The sequence below is a fragment of the Aphanomyces astaci genome (assembly GCF_000520075.1).
Source record: "Aphanomyces astaci strain APO3 unplaced genomic scaffold supercont1.83, whole genome shotgun sequence".
Lineage (NCBI taxonomy): Eukaryota > Oomycota > Saprolegniomycetes > Saprolegniales > Verrucalvaceae > Aphanomyces > Aphanomyces astaci.
The window spans coordinates 235,040-250,891 of record NW_009798346.1 but is presented as its reverse complement, the minus strand read 5'-3'; the positions used below and the strand labels follow the sequence as shown (position 1 = coordinate 250,891).

At 47.3% G+C, this 15,852-nt stretch overlaps 7 protein-coding genes across 10 annotated transcripts in view; 2 read left to right on the top strand and 5 right to left on the bottom strand.

Moving 5' to 3' along the window:
• Positions 1-146: 146 nt before the first annotated feature.
• Positions 147-882, top strand: H257_16303 (hypothetical protein). The gene is made up of 2 exons (XM_009844679.1): positions 147-543; positions 592-882. The coding sequence occupies exons 1-2, from the start codon at positions 166-168 to the stop codon at positions 859-861; spliced, it is 648 nt and encodes a 215-aa protein (XP_009842981.1). The 5' UTR covers positions 147-165; the 3' UTR covers positions 862-882.
• Positions 148-2,058, bottom strand: H257_16302 (hypothetical protein). The gene is made up of 2 exons (XM_009844678.1): positions 1,314-2,058; positions 148-1,203 (listed from the first exon to the last, which is right to left on the bottom strand). The coding sequence occupies exons 1-2, from the start codon at positions 1,975-1,977 to the stop codon at positions 851-853; spliced, it is 1,017 nt and encodes a 338-aa protein (XP_009842980.1). The 5' UTR covers positions 1,978-2,058; the 3' UTR covers positions 148-850.
• Positions 2,059-2,346: 288 nt separating this feature from the next.
• On the bottom strand, positions 2,347-2,712 carry H257_16301 (hypothetical protein; the record flags this gene model as incomplete). Its single annotated transcript, XM_009844677.1, has 1 exon — positions 2,347-2,712. The coding sequence occupies one exon, from the start codon at positions 2,710-2,712 to the stop codon at positions 2,347-2,349; it is 366 nt and encodes a 121-aa protein (XP_009842979.1).
• Positions 2,713-2,763: 51 nt separating this feature from the next.
• Positions 2,764-2,973, bottom strand: H257_16300 (hypothetical protein; the record flags this gene model as incomplete). Its single annotated transcript, XM_009844676.1, has 1 exon — positions 2,764-2,973. The coding sequence occupies one exon, from the start codon at positions 2,971-2,973 to the stop codon at positions 2,764-2,766; it is 210 nt and encodes a 69-aa protein (XP_009842978.1).
• Positions 2,974-5,234: 2,261 nt separating this feature from the next.
• On the bottom strand, positions 5,235-9,559 carry H257_16299. Of its 2 annotated transcripts, XM_009844674.1 has the most exons (6): positions 9,169-9,559; positions 8,866-9,098; positions 8,362-8,796; positions 7,147-7,647; positions 6,330-6,458; positions 5,235-6,282 (listed from the first exon to the last, which is right to left on the bottom strand). In XM_009844674.1, the coding sequence occupies exons 1-6, from the start codon at positions 9,505-9,507 to the stop codon at positions 5,313-5,315; spliced, it is 2,607 nt and encodes an 868-aa protein (XP_009842976.1). In that variant the 5' UTR covers positions 9,508-9,559; the 3' UTR covers positions 5,235-5,312. The 2 variants fall into 2 exon arrangements, with proteins under 2 accessions (XP_009842976.1, XP_009842977.1); XM_009844675.1 differs by lacking the exon at positions 9,169-9,559 and having other exon boundaries at positions 8,362-9,143.
• A 1,546-nt stretch (positions 9,560-11,105) lies between these two features.
• H257_16298 (hypothetical protein) lies at positions 11,106-12,143 on the bottom strand. The gene has a single exon (XM_009844673.1). The coding sequence runs from the start codon at positions 12,108-12,110 to the stop codon at positions 11,229-11,231; it is 882 nt and encodes a 293-aa protein (XP_009842975.1). The 5' UTR covers positions 12,111-12,143; the 3' UTR covers positions 11,106-11,228.
• Positions 12,144-13,724: 1,581 nt separating this feature from the next.
• Positions 13,725-15,852, top strand: part of H257_16297 (hypothetical protein) — a 4,270-nt gene continuing 2,142 nt past the window's right edge. The window contains exons 1-6 of one of the 3 annotated variants that reach the window (XM_009844672.1): positions 13,725-13,799; positions 13,855-14,138; positions 14,219-14,429; positions 14,624-15,051; positions 15,332-15,604; positions 15,686-15,785. In XM_009844672.1, coding sequence (XP_009842974.1) covers positions 13,797-13,799; positions 13,855-14,138; positions 14,219-14,429; positions 14,624-15,051; positions 15,332-15,604; positions 15,686-15,785 — 1,299 coding nt within the window. In that variant the 5' untranslated portion in view covers positions 13,725-13,796. Of the gene's footprint in view, positions 13,800-13,854; positions 14,139-14,218; positions 14,430-14,623; positions 15,103-15,331; positions 15,605-15,685; positions 15,786-15,852 lie in introns of all 3 variants that reach the window. The other 2 variants (XM_009844670.1, XM_009844671.1) reach the window with 2 other exon arrangements.

The following is a 15,852-nucleotide window of genomic DNA, read 5'->3' as shown; positions in this document are numbered from 1 at the left end:
CAAACTACTACTTCAAGTACGTATAACAGGGAGAACATGTGCTATTAATAGTGGACGATCACGTATGCTGGGATACTACTATTCCGGAAAACGAGGTGGAAAAATATCCGGATGTGACCCCAGTACCAGTCAAAGTTCAAAAGGTCACACGATCAAACCACAAGGATGGCGCTATTCCGAGCGGCGCAGAAGCACATGGACATCATGAACACAGATCTGGTGGTCAGCGACGATGGAGATGACGACTCGTCTGGTGTGTCTGGAGACGAAGGGGAGGACAGTGATGAGGACGCCGTACATCAGCGACGACGACGCGCCGCGTCGGACTCCGACGACGATGGCGACCGACCGCGGAAGGAAGTCGATGCCGACGATGACAGCGATGATGCAGAAGCAGAGGTCGACGAGGAAGAGGAGCGCGCGGCGTTCTTGGACGACTTTGTCCCGACCACGTTGGAAGGACGGAATGCGTTCCGGTGCAAGGTGTGTCCCCAAGTCAAGTTGTTCAACGAACAAGACATTTTGAACCACGTCCAATCCAAGGTTCTCCTAGTACTAGTACTCGCGTCATGCTCATGCCTTGCGACGTAGAAACACAAGCGGGCATGCATTACCCCCGAAGAAATCGCGCGCTTGAAGGCGCGCAACCAGCGAAAGTCCGCCAAGCGCCGGCTCAAGCATCAAACGGCTCTGGATGCCAAGAAGGCCCTTGCGAACAAAGCCAAGGACAACAGCTCGTCCAACAACGAGAACAAGACGCACAAGACATCTGCGAAGCGAACCAAGCCCACCGCCGACGCCCCCGCATCGACGGAAGAGCGCGTCCCAAAGAAAGCGAAGAAGAGTAGTGCTAAGGCATAATCACACTACACTTGACGTCGATCTCGTCCGTCTTGACCGCATCATGGTTGGGGTAGCGTTCGGCGGGAAAGTCTGGGAACGATAGCGTCGACGCGGGATGGACAATGCTCACGAGCCACTCGAGGGCGTCCACCAAGCGCGGCCCCGGGCGGTTGAACATGTGGTTCCCGTTCACGACATACAGCGGTTTCCCTCGCAGGGGTGTCCACCATGGCTGCATGAGCATCGCCACCGTCTCCTTCTTGCTCGTGTTCAAGTCCATGCCACATGGAGCCACGATGATCACGTCCGGATCCATCGCCACAAACTCGGCCGGCGAGATCGTCCGAGATGGCCACCCGCCTAAAAAATGGCAGTTACAAAGCAGTATCCGGATATTGTCGTTATCCGGACAAAAACTGTATCCGGATAATAGTGCAAAATCACATCATGGTGAGAGAGACGGCAGGTACCTTTGCCGGGGCCGCGGGTGTTGTTCAAGGGATGCGCGGCTCCAGCCATCTCGATCATCTGGGGCGTCCAGTGACCGCCGCAAAAGATGGGATCGGTCCATTCGCAGAATCCAATCTTGAGTCGGGGAGGTGATGAACGAACGACGACGTGGGCAAGGATGACATCCACGCGCGCCTGCAGCTCCGTAACAAGTTCGTGGCCGACATCCGGCGCTCCGAGGGCATCTGCGAGACGATGGATGTCCTGGAATACATCGTAGAACGAGCTTGGGTTCGTGTCGAGGATGCGCGGACACGGGTCGGCGTCCGTGAGTAAGGCGACCACCATCGCATAGTCGACCGTGCACACTTGGCACAGCGATTGTGTGACCACGAGATCTGGACGCAGTGATAGCAACATTTCTGTGTCCACCGTGTAGAGAGAGACGCCGGCGGCGAGTTCATCCCGAACCTGGCGATCGATCTCAGCGCACGACAGCGCGCCGTTGATGCGCGACGACGTGAGTACTGGAAGTGCGGCATACTCCTCCGGCCAATCGCACTCGTGGGACCGACCCACGAGGACTGCGACGGGTTCGTCATGCCTGGCATTGAGTTTCACGAGAAGGAAGTGTAGCAGCTCCGTCGCCGACGGCAACAGCGACACCACGCGGAGGACCGCCATCGAAATTGAAAATGGGAATTCGTCAACAACACAATACGATAATATGATTGGCCGATTTCCATTGCAATCAACCAATCAACGCCTTGAACTGGACCCTTCGTAAATGTATTTTCTTGACGCAATAAGCGTCGATATTAGTATTTTGAACGCGTATATATGAGGGCGTATCGTTCTTTAATTATATTATTTCCATTCAATAAAGTATCACAGAATGTAAGTAACTCGTGCAAAGGATTGCATTTCTGGTCAAGCAACGTACATGGTGCTGATCAAGCGGGGCAGCATGTTCAAGCAGGGCTCTGGCGATGGACTCTTCCAGCGCAGGAATTGGAAGAAGCGGTACTTTGAGCTGACACAGGAAGACTTGCGCTACTTCCAACACGAGCACGGACCGATGAAGGGATGCCTCGACCTATCGAGTTGTACCAAGGACTCGCTCGAGATGGTTCCGACCAAGATGTCCAAGGACCCGCCGACAACATGGTGCTTGGCGATCACAACACCGTCACGTCGGTTCTTCATGTCAATGGCAAGCGAAACGGAGATGCACGCGTGGGCGTTTGCGTTCTTGGAAGCGTTCAAGATGAACGAAGACGGCGGGAGGAAGACGTACACCGCGGAAGGCCAGTTGCGCGGGTTTGTAAAGGAGCAAAAGGTCAAGAAGCAAAGCAATCTCTCAAAGCTCAAGATGACACCTAGGAACCATAAAACATGACACAGACACACATAGATCATCGTTCGTATTCAATAAGCTTTCTTGAAGCCCAACTAACATGGGAGTCATCTTCACAGAACGATGGTGTATGGATCGTCCATGATGGGATAATGGTTGCAGTCTTGCCGGCCTTGGCTGAATGACGTGGCAGCAGCGCCGCCTTCCATGAGCAAGTCGTCCATGTGATCGTAGTACAGCATGCTGTTGGCGTCATCTGGGTGTGGACTGCTGCAGAGGCGGTCAATGGTCGCATCCAGAGAGATAAGCATGGTGTCGAGCATCTTGCGGCGACTTGGTAATTGGTCATGTGATCACGACACAACGACGATTTAAAAAAATATGATCCAAATTTAAAAAAATAAATAAAACAAAATCGCCCAATCACACGCTGCAAACGCATTCCAGGTCACTTTGAAAGGATCAACATTCACAAGTAGGATCATCTGTCGACAAGTACTATTACTAGTAGTACTACTACTACTGTAATGCACCAGTTTGTATCCTTCACAATCCCAACTCTGTAGGTATTACTAGTAATACTAAGTGATTGGACAGTACTACTAAACAACTGTACAGTACTGTATCTCGAGTACACTCGACATACTACAGTACTGGAGTACAGTACCAGCCAGTACTTTACGCAACAAACCAAATCGCGACCGACAAGAAAGGTCGGGATCTAAACGCCAGACCCATCCATCACTAGCACCTTCCAGTTAGTCCACTACTAGTAGTACTACTAGTACAGAGCATAGTATGCAACGATTCCGTATTAACGTTTTGTACAGGTGCACGTCCAGCTGGCTAAATTCAAGACTCGAGGTTATATTATTTACTGTTAACGCATATTAAATGTAGTTACTAGTACTCTTTAGTAAATAAGTTAACTGAAAATCCCCCGATTTCATGCGTTTTATCCTTATAGGGGTAGGTTAAAGGTCCATTTTCATCATCAAAATATAGTTCAATGGCCCTCGCCATTCGCCCATGCAAAATACCGCTTGGTTAACTGTCTATTTCTTAACCAATTCTGCACCAAATTTGAATCTGAGACGTAGAATTTAAGATCTGTCGATTCTACGTCTCATTTGCTGAGGTTATGACTAATATAAACGAAATAGAAGTCAGAAAATTATGTGAAAAGTTGGTAGTTTATAGATGACGTGCACCAACGATCATATTGTCAAGTCGATTCGAAATTGGAGTGGGTGCTCAATCGAATGAGCAGAATCACCAATTGGCACACAATCGATCGACCAATCAAAATCCAGATCAAGAATCAAATAGCCAATCAAATCCACGCTTCGACCAATTCAACATCAAAATCGTGTGAGACTGAAATTAGTGTGAAACAAGACGGCGTCGGTACAAACAATCGATCGATCGATTTGGCAAAAATCAGCACAAATGGCCAAATGTTGGGGAAAAGGAAGACAATAATTCTACCAAAAATCGAAGACTAACGTTATTACGACAATCTAACGTCCACTGTGCAAACTCGTCGTCATAGAGTCTACCGAAAAACTACCACAAATACCTCAGTATTTTGAATCTAACATTTACTCAGACCAGCAATTTTAGCCAATCTGACGAACCCTCAGATGTGCAAAGACCAAATGTTGGTCTTTGCAGATTTCAAGGTGCCTTAGAATCACAGCCAACCACCTCATGCATGACAAATATGGGAAGAGCAAATAAAACCCAACGAAACGGCTCTCTTGAATGTAAAATCTAACAGTATATATTGTGAATTCGCCATAAACTTCCAAAATTTGTCTAATCAATATTGAATCACTCTGGAGTTCGGATTGGTTGAATATACTTGTCCCTTCTGTAAAAGCCAATCAAATCCACTCAAAATTGGATTAGCCAATAGCGTCGATTCGTGATTCGATTCGGCGATTCGATGGGGTCTGGAAATCTGTACCGAATCCACAATATATATATATTTACAGTGTGAGGGGGCTGGCTTGAATACACACATGTCTAAAATGGTAGTCTGAGGTACAGTATTTTTCAAAGCCTCGCAGTTGTGGTGGTGTTTGTTCTAGAGTTCATTAACATGTAATAGTAAGTAGTACTAGTATGCAATATTCATAAATACTAACGATGAATACTATAGTCGGGTGGTTACTGTACTACTATTACGAATCGTACGTCGTACTACAGTGTACTGTATACTACAGTATACGTACTTGCTTTTTCTTCTGTACCAGTACTTGGTACAGAGAACCGAGTAGGAACTCGCGCACAGTGGTATTTTGAAATATATGGGGAATTGTATGCGAATGTGCAAGTTGTGATACGAATTATAATTTTGCAATCAGATCAATCTGATTAATTTTATTATATCCAATCATACAATTTACAAACTTTTTATAAGCATACTATTGGTTAAAATATAAAATATGAAAAAAATACTATTGGTTGACATCGGAATTTATGAATGCTCCATGGAAAAAAAATAGTGTCGATACCACTGTGCGCGAGTTCCTACTGGGTTCTCTGTACTAATAGTACTACTATTCACAACCTAGTACTACAACGACTGGGTAGTATTTCTTTTCCTACTTGCATGGGTATGATTAACAACTACTACAAACTAGTACACCAACCAACTTTATCGCATGGGAGGGGGGGGGCCTTGGCTTTGGGTGCTGTGGAGACTCGGAAACGAACTCAAGTTGGACTTGGAGCTGGACGGCCGTTGATGTTCCCATACAAAATGGGACCCCGTGAAGTCACTCGCTACCAACGTCGTGGTACTTCGCCCCGATGTCATATATCCTATGATATCACCAGTAGGACCTTGGGACGTCAGCAGTTTCAAGTTGAGTCGGTTCGGGGGTAGCTGTTGATTTGGGGTAGTACTACTCGAGTAGTGGTCGTCCAGAGGTGGTGCCGGTCCTCCCCCTCCCCGGATCACGGTGTTGATTACACGGTCTCGGAAACGTTGCGCATAATACTTGGGATCGACGCATGAGATGCCGAGCCGGTCGAGGCATTGCAGATAGACACGGACCCAGTGCTCCATCTGTTTACGAACACTCCACGGCGTCAAAATGTCAATGATACCCATGTACACGACACATTCGTTGTGGTGGTTTGCCAGAGGGGGAGGAGGTCCCCCCACGGGCGACGACTGCAAGTGCTGCTGCTGGTTGGAGGCGGCGGCTTTGGTCGATGTGATGGGGTGGTACACAACCCCAGTGGAGGCCGACGAGGGGTTGGGGGTCGTCGTCGTCGTCGTCGTCGTCGTCGGCGAGTACACGTGGGAGTTTGTATAGGTTGGGAGGGGGGGGGGTGGCTTCTTTTTCTGTAGCCCCAATAGAGTCAAGTCGTATGGATCATGCGACGGTGGAGCAGTGTCTTGAACAAGATGGGGCGAAGATAGGGACGATAAACATGGGGATGAAGTCGAAGAAGGGGGGGGGATGGGGGTGGTGTGCAGCCCCACAATGAGCGAGTAATCGATCGAGTTGATCGATCGTAAATACTCAGAGTCGGTCGCTAGTTGGTCCGCGATCGCGTCGGCCAAGTCCTCATGGAGCGAGATTTGGCGCGCGCCCCAGTTCAAGTCCTTGCCGCAACTAATGATAGATTAATAGTTGAAATGGGCCAGATATGGGAAATATACATGTCCTGGACGTGGCCTTGCTTTCGACTGGGGTTCATCGCACACACTTCTTGGGTCATCCCCACCACAAACTCCTTTCCGCAGTACTTGCACACCTTTCGCACGCCCAATACATGGGGGTTCTCGTATCTAAACCAATACAATACAGTATTCACGTCATTGGGTATTGTTGCACCATACTATGCACATATTGTTTGAATACCAGTGAAGGATCATCATCAGCATCATACATTATATATATTCTATTCAATAAACGTATTATATGTATCGTTCTTCGAAATATATATATATTCTATTCAAGAAACGTATTCGTACAGGCATGTTGATTCCTGTAATACATGGCAAGAAATATATAAATAAATCCCCATCATTATCATCATCTAGCAATGATAATACAACCCACACACTCGTCAATACGAGCATATCTATATATATGTACACCGCTCCAAAAAATTTTTTTACACAAGACAAATCCATATATTATCACAAACATTAACAACCCTTCCACCCATACATAAATATATATATATGTACACACATGTCCACCCAATCCATTTATAACATACACATATTATAACAATATAACCAATATCATCCACCTATAATATCAACATATAAAGTATATATATATCAACATATAAAGTATATATATATATAATACACGCCCACTCCATAACAACCATGAACAACAATGCACAATCCATACACACGCTTACATTTGCCCATACATCCCCTGTTCTTCAAACCCACACACATTAGACCATAATCCACATCATTATATCAATATATATATATATATATATATATATATCCATACCGGCCCACCCACGACCCCTTCAAGTCGTAAAACTCGTCCACGACGACACTTGGATTTTGCAATATATTGGCCAGTACAATAAACCGAATCGTTTGGTCGTACACGACCAGCTCGTAGCATCCGACGTATCTCGACAGGAATGAATTGGGGTACATCTGGAGGTGGGCGATGTACGACGGCAGGATCTGCATCAGGTACCCCTGCTCGGCCTCTGTGCACGTCTTGACGATGAACTTTTGGTCGCCAGTGTAGTACAAGAACGCGCCGCTTTTGCCCTCACTGAACCGCTCCTGCGTGTGTACGCGCATACTGAGGCCAAGTGCATCCGCCGTGATGCCAGAGAGGGATCGCACGACCGCGAAAGAAGCGGCTTCGAACTCATGGAAGAGAGCTTTGTGGGACTCATGGCGACCTACGAGCTCAAGGGATCGAACGGCGTACGCTGATGGACCTTCGGGGATCCACTCCACGGCCGACGAGATCGACTCGCAAATGCCCATGCTATGATATATGTTAATATGTAACGAGGATAGATATGGATTGGTGGATTATATATATATATATATATATTGTTCACTCGATTCAAGACACTGTGAAGCCTATTGTAGAAAATCGACAAACATCATGGAAAATAGACTCGACCTTCTTCTTTGATCCCCCCATCGGGTGAAACTACATGGGTAGATAGATACATAACTACTAGTACTACTAATCGATATGGATAGGATACTAATATATATATATATATAAAAGACGACGACACTATATATGTTCATTCTATTTAGTATCTTGTCGTGGGTTTAGTATTCAAACCTGGAGCGATATATGGAGCCAAAAGCTATCGACCCTATCAATAATAAATACAAGAAGTATACATCGACAGACGAATCGAGCCAATCACAGTGGACGAAATATAATTATCATCACCAAACGTCGTGGGTAACTCGCTTTAGTGATATATATATATATATATATATATCCAACAACCAACCCCATACATATTCCATTAAAAGAAAAGACTGATTCTAAAACACTCGATAGAGATTGGTAGTCTATGATTCGTCAGCTACAAACACGTCCAAATATTTATTGCTAAAAAAGTCGAAATAATATCCAATGTTTTGGGAAAAACGACAACATTCTACAAAAACGACCAAAAAATCGAAAGATTTTCATTTCTTCTTTTTTCCGCTAGTCCATACATCGTCGTCTTACCGGGCAAAGTACAGCACGTCGCGGCGCAGCACCCAGTGCACGCCTTGGACGTTCATGAGGTCGTCGTACGAGCCCTGCCGCCACATGGCGTACACCGCGGGCAGCTTCATCAGGTACGTGTACAGGACGAACACGACCGTGCCCTTGATGGAGAGACCGAGCATCCAGAACTCGTAGAACACTTGCGTCTTCCGCCGAGAGGAAGGGATTGAGTGGTCGTCGAGGGGAAGCCAAAACAAGATGGCGATGGACCCGACTCCCATGACGATCCAATACAGTGCCGACATGCCAATGTACACGCGCATGTGGCGAAGACTCAAGATGCGCGCGGCGGACGTCGTGATGTCGTCGTACCCGTCTTGGATGCGGTTCCGCGCCACGATGAACAGCATGAACCCTTTGCCGTAGAGAAACGCCAGGGGCGCCACAAAGTAGCTACAATCAACAACGAATAGAGTTGGAATATGCACGGGCCAGGCTGGATGGGGGGGAGAAAGTACGTACATGTGCAGCCACACGGACGCGTTGTCGTCGTTGGACTGGAACCAGCACACGCCGAGCTCGGCAAACCCAATCGCGCGCGAATTCAACGAAAACAAGTACGCGCCGAGCAGGGACACGGAAAGGACGAACACATGGTACAACGACGGCCGCGTGAACGTGAACGGGTTGCGCGTCGTCGAGTACAGGTCCAGGATCATGGTGAAGAGGTAGATCTCTTGGCCTAGCACAAAGAACTAAAACGGGGGAGGACGCATGAGGTGTCACGGACATGATGATGGTGATGGTGTATACAGTACATAATACCTGGGTAAGAGCGGCAACAGACACGTCGCAGTCGACGTTCTCGGCCAGAGGACCCTTGTACCCCGTCTGGGCGAACATTGTGATGTGCATGCCCATGGCGAAGATGGCGATGGACACGACCAATGCATTTGAACCCTTGCGCAGCGGAAGGAACATGATGTAACTAAGCACGACAACCGCGCACCCGAGGATCGAGAGCACCGTGAAGATGAAGCGCAGTGCCGCCACGTTGCTGCTAGGCGATGCATACCCTGCACCTAAGCTTGTGTTTGTGATGGACGTATTAGACGATGCCGCCGCCGCCACCGTCACGATGATCTCGGCCGCTGCGTCGAGCATGGTGGATGCTGCTGTGTTGGTTCCTCTTTCTTGCGCTGTGAACGCAAAATTGCCGACAGGCGGCGGAGTTCGGATACGATATCCGGATCGACTGGCTCCAACCTCGAATGGGAATTTGTATATATAACGATCATAGCAGTAATCAGCCGTGCACTGGACGCTAACATCCAAGTGAACGATCCTTCCAGCGAGAGAGAGGCAAGAAGTTGCCGCCGCCGGTCCAAAAGTCCGAGGACTGGGATCGAAAGCAAGATGGGATCTATTCCTTACATGAAGAGCTAGGTAGGTAGGTAGGTAGGTATGTACATACACTTAAAGAGCCACGTGCATTCGATTTACTACATACTGTAACACGTACGAACGACTGGTTGAATCGCTCATCTTCATATTCCAAGTAACTTACATGACAAAGCCGGGGATGTGGGCAGTGTGCCAAGAGCGACAAAGGTATATATATATAATATATATATACAATATGCAGTGAAAGCAGCACAGGATGATGACTAGGAAGAGGTTCCGTGGTTATACCGGTAGATGCAACAGAAGGTGGACGAGATCTCGGCCCAAAGGGGGTGTTTGATAGTACGAAGTTACTATCCCTTGTGAGCAACATTGAAGCCCGTCCATATGTACCTGGTAGCTAGCTACTGTAGCTGTACAAGGCCTTCTTCAATTTTAGCTTGGAGACTCACTACTTGAGATGACATTTCAAATCTGTGAAAGTTGTTCAGTTCGTCTGTTGCATACGTGATGTGGAACACTCTGGCCAATCCAATCGCTTGAATTCGACGTATTTCGAACCAATCAAACGGACACATACCATTGTTTCGGATAATATCCGGATAGGATGCGTTGACTTGTAAATGGAATTCGCAAGGTGAGCCACCTTGCTACTTTTTAATATCCAATCAAAGTCCATCACACCTTGCTTCTTACACACGATTGGCTATAAAACTGACAGAAGAGGTTACAATTTTGAACTTTGTGTGATGCTGCTCCAAAGAATTGTGCACTAATGAGTGCACTCCGACTATGTCCAATGTGATTCTCCCCTTACAGCTAACATTATGTTGTGCGCTCGGTTGGGTCGCAATGTCGTGGTGGCTCTGGTGGGCCAACGCGGTGGCGCAAGAGGTCTTGGTAGGCACCATCGCAAACGCAAAGTGCTAAAGCCGCCACTTCAGCACTTGCGATGGGTGCCACCAAGACGTCTTGCGCCACCGCCCGCGCAACCACGTGATCACACCGGCAAGGTGGTGTACGGCACCAACACGGGCTGGATGGTGGAATGTGGGATGACCAATTTCATTGGGTTAGTAGGCAAGTGGTGAAACGAGACCTGTTAGAATTGACCTAGTCCTGAATACCACATCACATGATCTTGCTCTCATACACAGCCTACAATTATCTCAAGACTCCTTGCATCAACCGCCATCACAGGAGTAACGTTAGAATATATCGCAACAGGGTGTGATGAATCTACCCAGAGATTTTCGTGATTTCACGCCATCTGATTGGACAAAATTCGACAATTTTGAATTACCTGCCTTGCGAATTCCAAAAACAGACAGACACATGAAAAATAAATATCATCAATACAAACTTCAAGATATATTTAATATTGAAACTATACAATTTCAGAATTATTATTTATGGAATTCGCAAGGTGGTTCCCATACAAAATTGCCTATTTCACGTTGCTTGTTCTGGTTAATGACTTTTCAATAAAGTTGGTAGATATCCTTCATGGGTTTGCGCAGCTCGGCGTCCGTGCGGTAGGGCACGGTGCCGTCGGCGGCCGGGTACCCCACGGGCATGAGGAGATACACCTTTTCGTTGGCGGGGCGGCCAAGGATCGTGCGGATCTTACTCTCGGCACCCATGGGAGTGCTGGTGAGGGTGGCGAGGTTGGCGTTGTGCAGTGCCGTGATAAGCAGTCCGGATGCGATGCCGCAGCTTTGCTCGGGGTAGTACACTTCCTTGCGAGTCCCATCCGGCTCGATGTCGTGACTGCGCTTCATCACGACGATGATGTACGGCGCCTCGGTCAGGTACGGCTTGATGTACGCGTCGGGCAAGGCGGACACGAGTATGTTGCACTCGCCCACCCACACCTTGTTCATGCGGCGCTGGTAGTTGACCTCTTCTTCGATCTCCACGGCCTGGCGGATCTGCTCCTTCAACGCTGCCGTCTTGACCACACAAAAGTACCACGGCTGCGTGTGCGCACCCGACGGTGCCGTGCCTGCGGCTTCAATGCAGTTCTCGATGATGTCGAGCGGCACGTCTTCGTTCGAGTAGAACCGCAGCGACCGGCGCATGGTGAGAAACTCGGCAAACGCCTTGGACCGTTCGCGAGCATCCTCGTGCGAAATGCGCTCGAAGTGGTAGTCCACATGGGCGTGGTCGTGGTCGGATGCATTAGCCTTGCTCGTTACCACCGCCTTCCCCTGCGACGACAGGAACGGGATCAAGTCCTTGCGCACCGTCTTGGCCGGGCGAAGGTACGTGGACGCCAGCGCACCGAGGGACGCGCCGGCGACGGCACTGGCCACCACGGCACCGATGGAGAAGCTAGACGACGAGGAAGACGAACTTGACATCGACGACGCTAATGTTAATGTGTTCCTTGCTTGACGAAAGAACCAGATGCAATATCACATGCTGTAGGGAGGGGTTATCCGGATGATTGGTAGAGCTTCACCACAAATCTCACAATTGCTTGGTACTATAGTAAGGTACTAAGTACTACTAGTAGTACAGAATCGTAGTCATCATACAGTAAGCTGTCTTATTCTTCAAAGGAGTCCAACAGATTGCCTCCGTGCCGACTGATGATCTTGAGCCGGCCGCCATGACGATGATGCTACCGGATTGAAAAGTAGAAGGTCAATTCCCTGTGAGGGGCTCCGTCCAACTGTAGCAAACTCTAGTTCTTACTTCAATATTATATCAAAGTTAAATGCAGGGTAAACCAAAACATCATCATGCCGCCGGTTAGTGATATCTAGTGCAACTTACTCGTAACCCCGGGAATATGTAACCACGCAGGAGTCCGAGGTTACAGGGCTACATTACACTGTACTCGTTCACGTGAAGTGAAATGATCAACAGGGATAAGAATCGGACTAGCCACTCAAAATGCGATAGAATTCGCGATAAACATGGAAAAGGTCAAGAATGCACGTCATTTTTCACTGTATAAGCAAATAGTCTTGCTTAAACACGATATCACAAAATGCTTGAATTACCTTTTTGTACCAAATATACCTCTATAAATCCATCCGGATAAAAATAGTTCTGACACGGTCGCAAAGTACTAGTAGTACTACTATTACGTAGTACTTCGTAGTACGTACGCCAGAGAATTCTTAATCACAGTCCTTGACGTTTCGATCGACTTCCATCCGAATACTAAACCGACAATCAAGTACTACAATTAATAGTACTACTGTAGTACTGTAGTATTTCGGTCCATGTCAAACCGAATCGAAACATAGAGTTTCGTGCATTATAGCAACCAAACCATGATGATAAAAACTCTACACCGGTTTATGAGTATACTTATATGAGCATGTAGGGGGTTCACGGCCACAAGTATGGATGGACCTCGTATTCGCAACTTACTCGAACTTCTTGTAGAAATCAGTCGATTATTTCATATAACCGATCATTCTGTCCGATTAGTGAAATATATTGAAATATTGAGATAGGTATGGTGCATTTCATCTAAAGACTACAGATCGGCCATCCTCAGGAGGAGACGTTTTACTATTAAACGCCTCGGTTATTTCAGTTAAACCCACGTAATGTTGACGTTAAATTATTTTTACTTACGTTTTTTTATCTGGTAAATAGGTTTAACATCCTGAATAATCCGGATACAATGGAAACGTTCATACGGATAAGTGCTGTATACAAAGACCAAGATATACTTGATGCTCCTTTTCGGCCAAAAAGTGCCTGGCTCCATATATTTCCATACAAAAAGGCTGGTTGGTTTAAATTCTATTACTCGATCAATTTTTAACCAATCGAAATTTTGAACCGTAACTTCTGTTGGTCTTGACCAGTTAGTTCTATAGTTATTACGGCTTATTTTCCTAAAAAATATCAAAGTTGGAATAGCTGTCGAAAGACAAGGCATTTTTTTGTAGTCTTTAGTTGAAATGCACCATAGTTCAACAGGTATAACTGTCCTATTCACGGTTTCACATCGTCAGCCTCTCCCATGCAGGTTGTGGGATTGTGGTATTCGTCGTCGTTCGCACTTTAAGTTGGCCCGCATCATGGTACACTGACGTCAACCTACCTACGTTGACCAACCTGACATGCAATCCTTCGTAGAACACGTCAATTCTCTCGATCCTATGGCATGATGAATTTAGTGCTGCGTTGGGGCTGGCGTCGTGGCTCCGTCTGTCCCAATTGTCTCGCGGCTTTCGATCGGCGATGCAGTCCGCGACGCCGGCGGATGTCCTCGTGCTACCGCCTCAGACGACGCTCAGCACCGTGGCTTCTCTCCAGCACTCGTGGCCGCTACTTCGAATGTCTTTCGAAGCGTCGGCCATCCACAACCACACCCTTGACCTCCAAACTCTGTCTCATCTGCACGCGCTGTCCATTTCCCGGTACGAAATCGCATAACATGATTACTTACTATTATGATATGACATGGATATATTTTTGGTTTTCTGATACGTGTCGTCAGGTGCCACGCCTTTGACAACGTGCATGCATTGAACCAGCTGCACTCTGTCACATTGGACAGCTGCGACGGCGTCGTGGACATCAGCGGACTCGCGGCCGCGCGCTCGCTTACCCTTCGCATATGCCCCCACATCACCAACGAATCCCTCTCAACCCTCACGCAAATCCAATCACTCACCGTCTACCGATGCCTCCAGCTTGCTGATTTCACGGTACCAACCTCGTCAGAATAAAAATATTTTTTATATATTATTCAAATATTATATTTTATATATATATATATATATTAAAGTTAATAATCGATGAATTGGACTACATAGCTACTATAGTCATTTTCTAGTATTGGACAGTTTGCAATGAATGCTATTGACAGCAGTGAACGCCTGGTTCACCAACACGCTTGTAGCATTTGACTGCATTGCGCCAGTTGTCTGTTGAAGCAACCAATCAGCACACGACCGCTGTCCAAGTGTGCGCACCGCACCTGGAGTTCGTCCGGCTCGTCCTCGTGACGTACAACCCAGCCCACATCGCGCATGTACCCACCGTCGAGCTCGTGCACTCGCTGGAGTTGCAAGTGGCGACCAGTCGCAAGGCTTTTCACTCGTCGTATGCGTGCCACCATTCCCGACTCACCGACGTAACGTGGCTAGCCAACGTCCCGCACGTGGACGTGACCGGCAGCTGGTGCCTCCAACACGTCAGTAGCCTCCGGCATGCGACGTCTGTCAACCTCACGGGGTGCTCAGCCGTGGCGGATGTGTCCGCCTTGGCCAACGTCACTTGCGTCGACCTCACGCACTGTTTCCGCGTCACGGACGTGTCAGCTCTGGGGTACGACCAACTTTTTCGAATCCACAATAGTATCCTCAATTGTTCAACTTGGTATGTTATTAATTATAACTATGGTCGGTAATGTTATGATCTTCATAACACATATTTATTTGTTATAATATGTTGTATTCATTTCTTTGTTGTAATAGGTTATATTTATTTCTTTGTTATAATAGAAGAATATTCTATTCATTTCTTTGTTATAATATGGTATCTTCATTTCTTTGTTATAATATGTTATATTTACTTATTTGTTATAATATGTTATATATATTTCTAGCCGCGTGCGTCATGTCAACCTGACAGGGTGCTGGAACGTCCGAGACGTGAGTGCATTGGGCAATGTACACACGTTGAACCTCACGGGCGTCGGCAAACTCATGTCCATCGACGGGCTTGAGAATGTGCATACTTTAATTTTGTCTGGGAATCGCTTCATCACGAGCTTGCCACGTCATTGCACGACCCAGTACATGTCCATATCCGATTGCATTCAAATCAACGACTTGACGCCGTTGCATGGGGTCCCCACCGTCCACCTCGACGGCCTCCGGTACAGTACCCTCCCCCTCATTCTTGTCCCATATATATATATATATATATATATATATATTGGTTATAATACTCTCGATAGCCAAGTGCGTAGTGTGGCGGCGCTAGCTAAGGCGACGAACGTGGACATTTCAAACTGTCCCTTACTGTCCGACATATCCCCCCTCGCAACTGTGTCCAAGGTGTGTGTGAGAATGATGATTATGGGGGGGTGGGGTTAAAACGAAGTGTTTTTATGGGGGGGGGGGA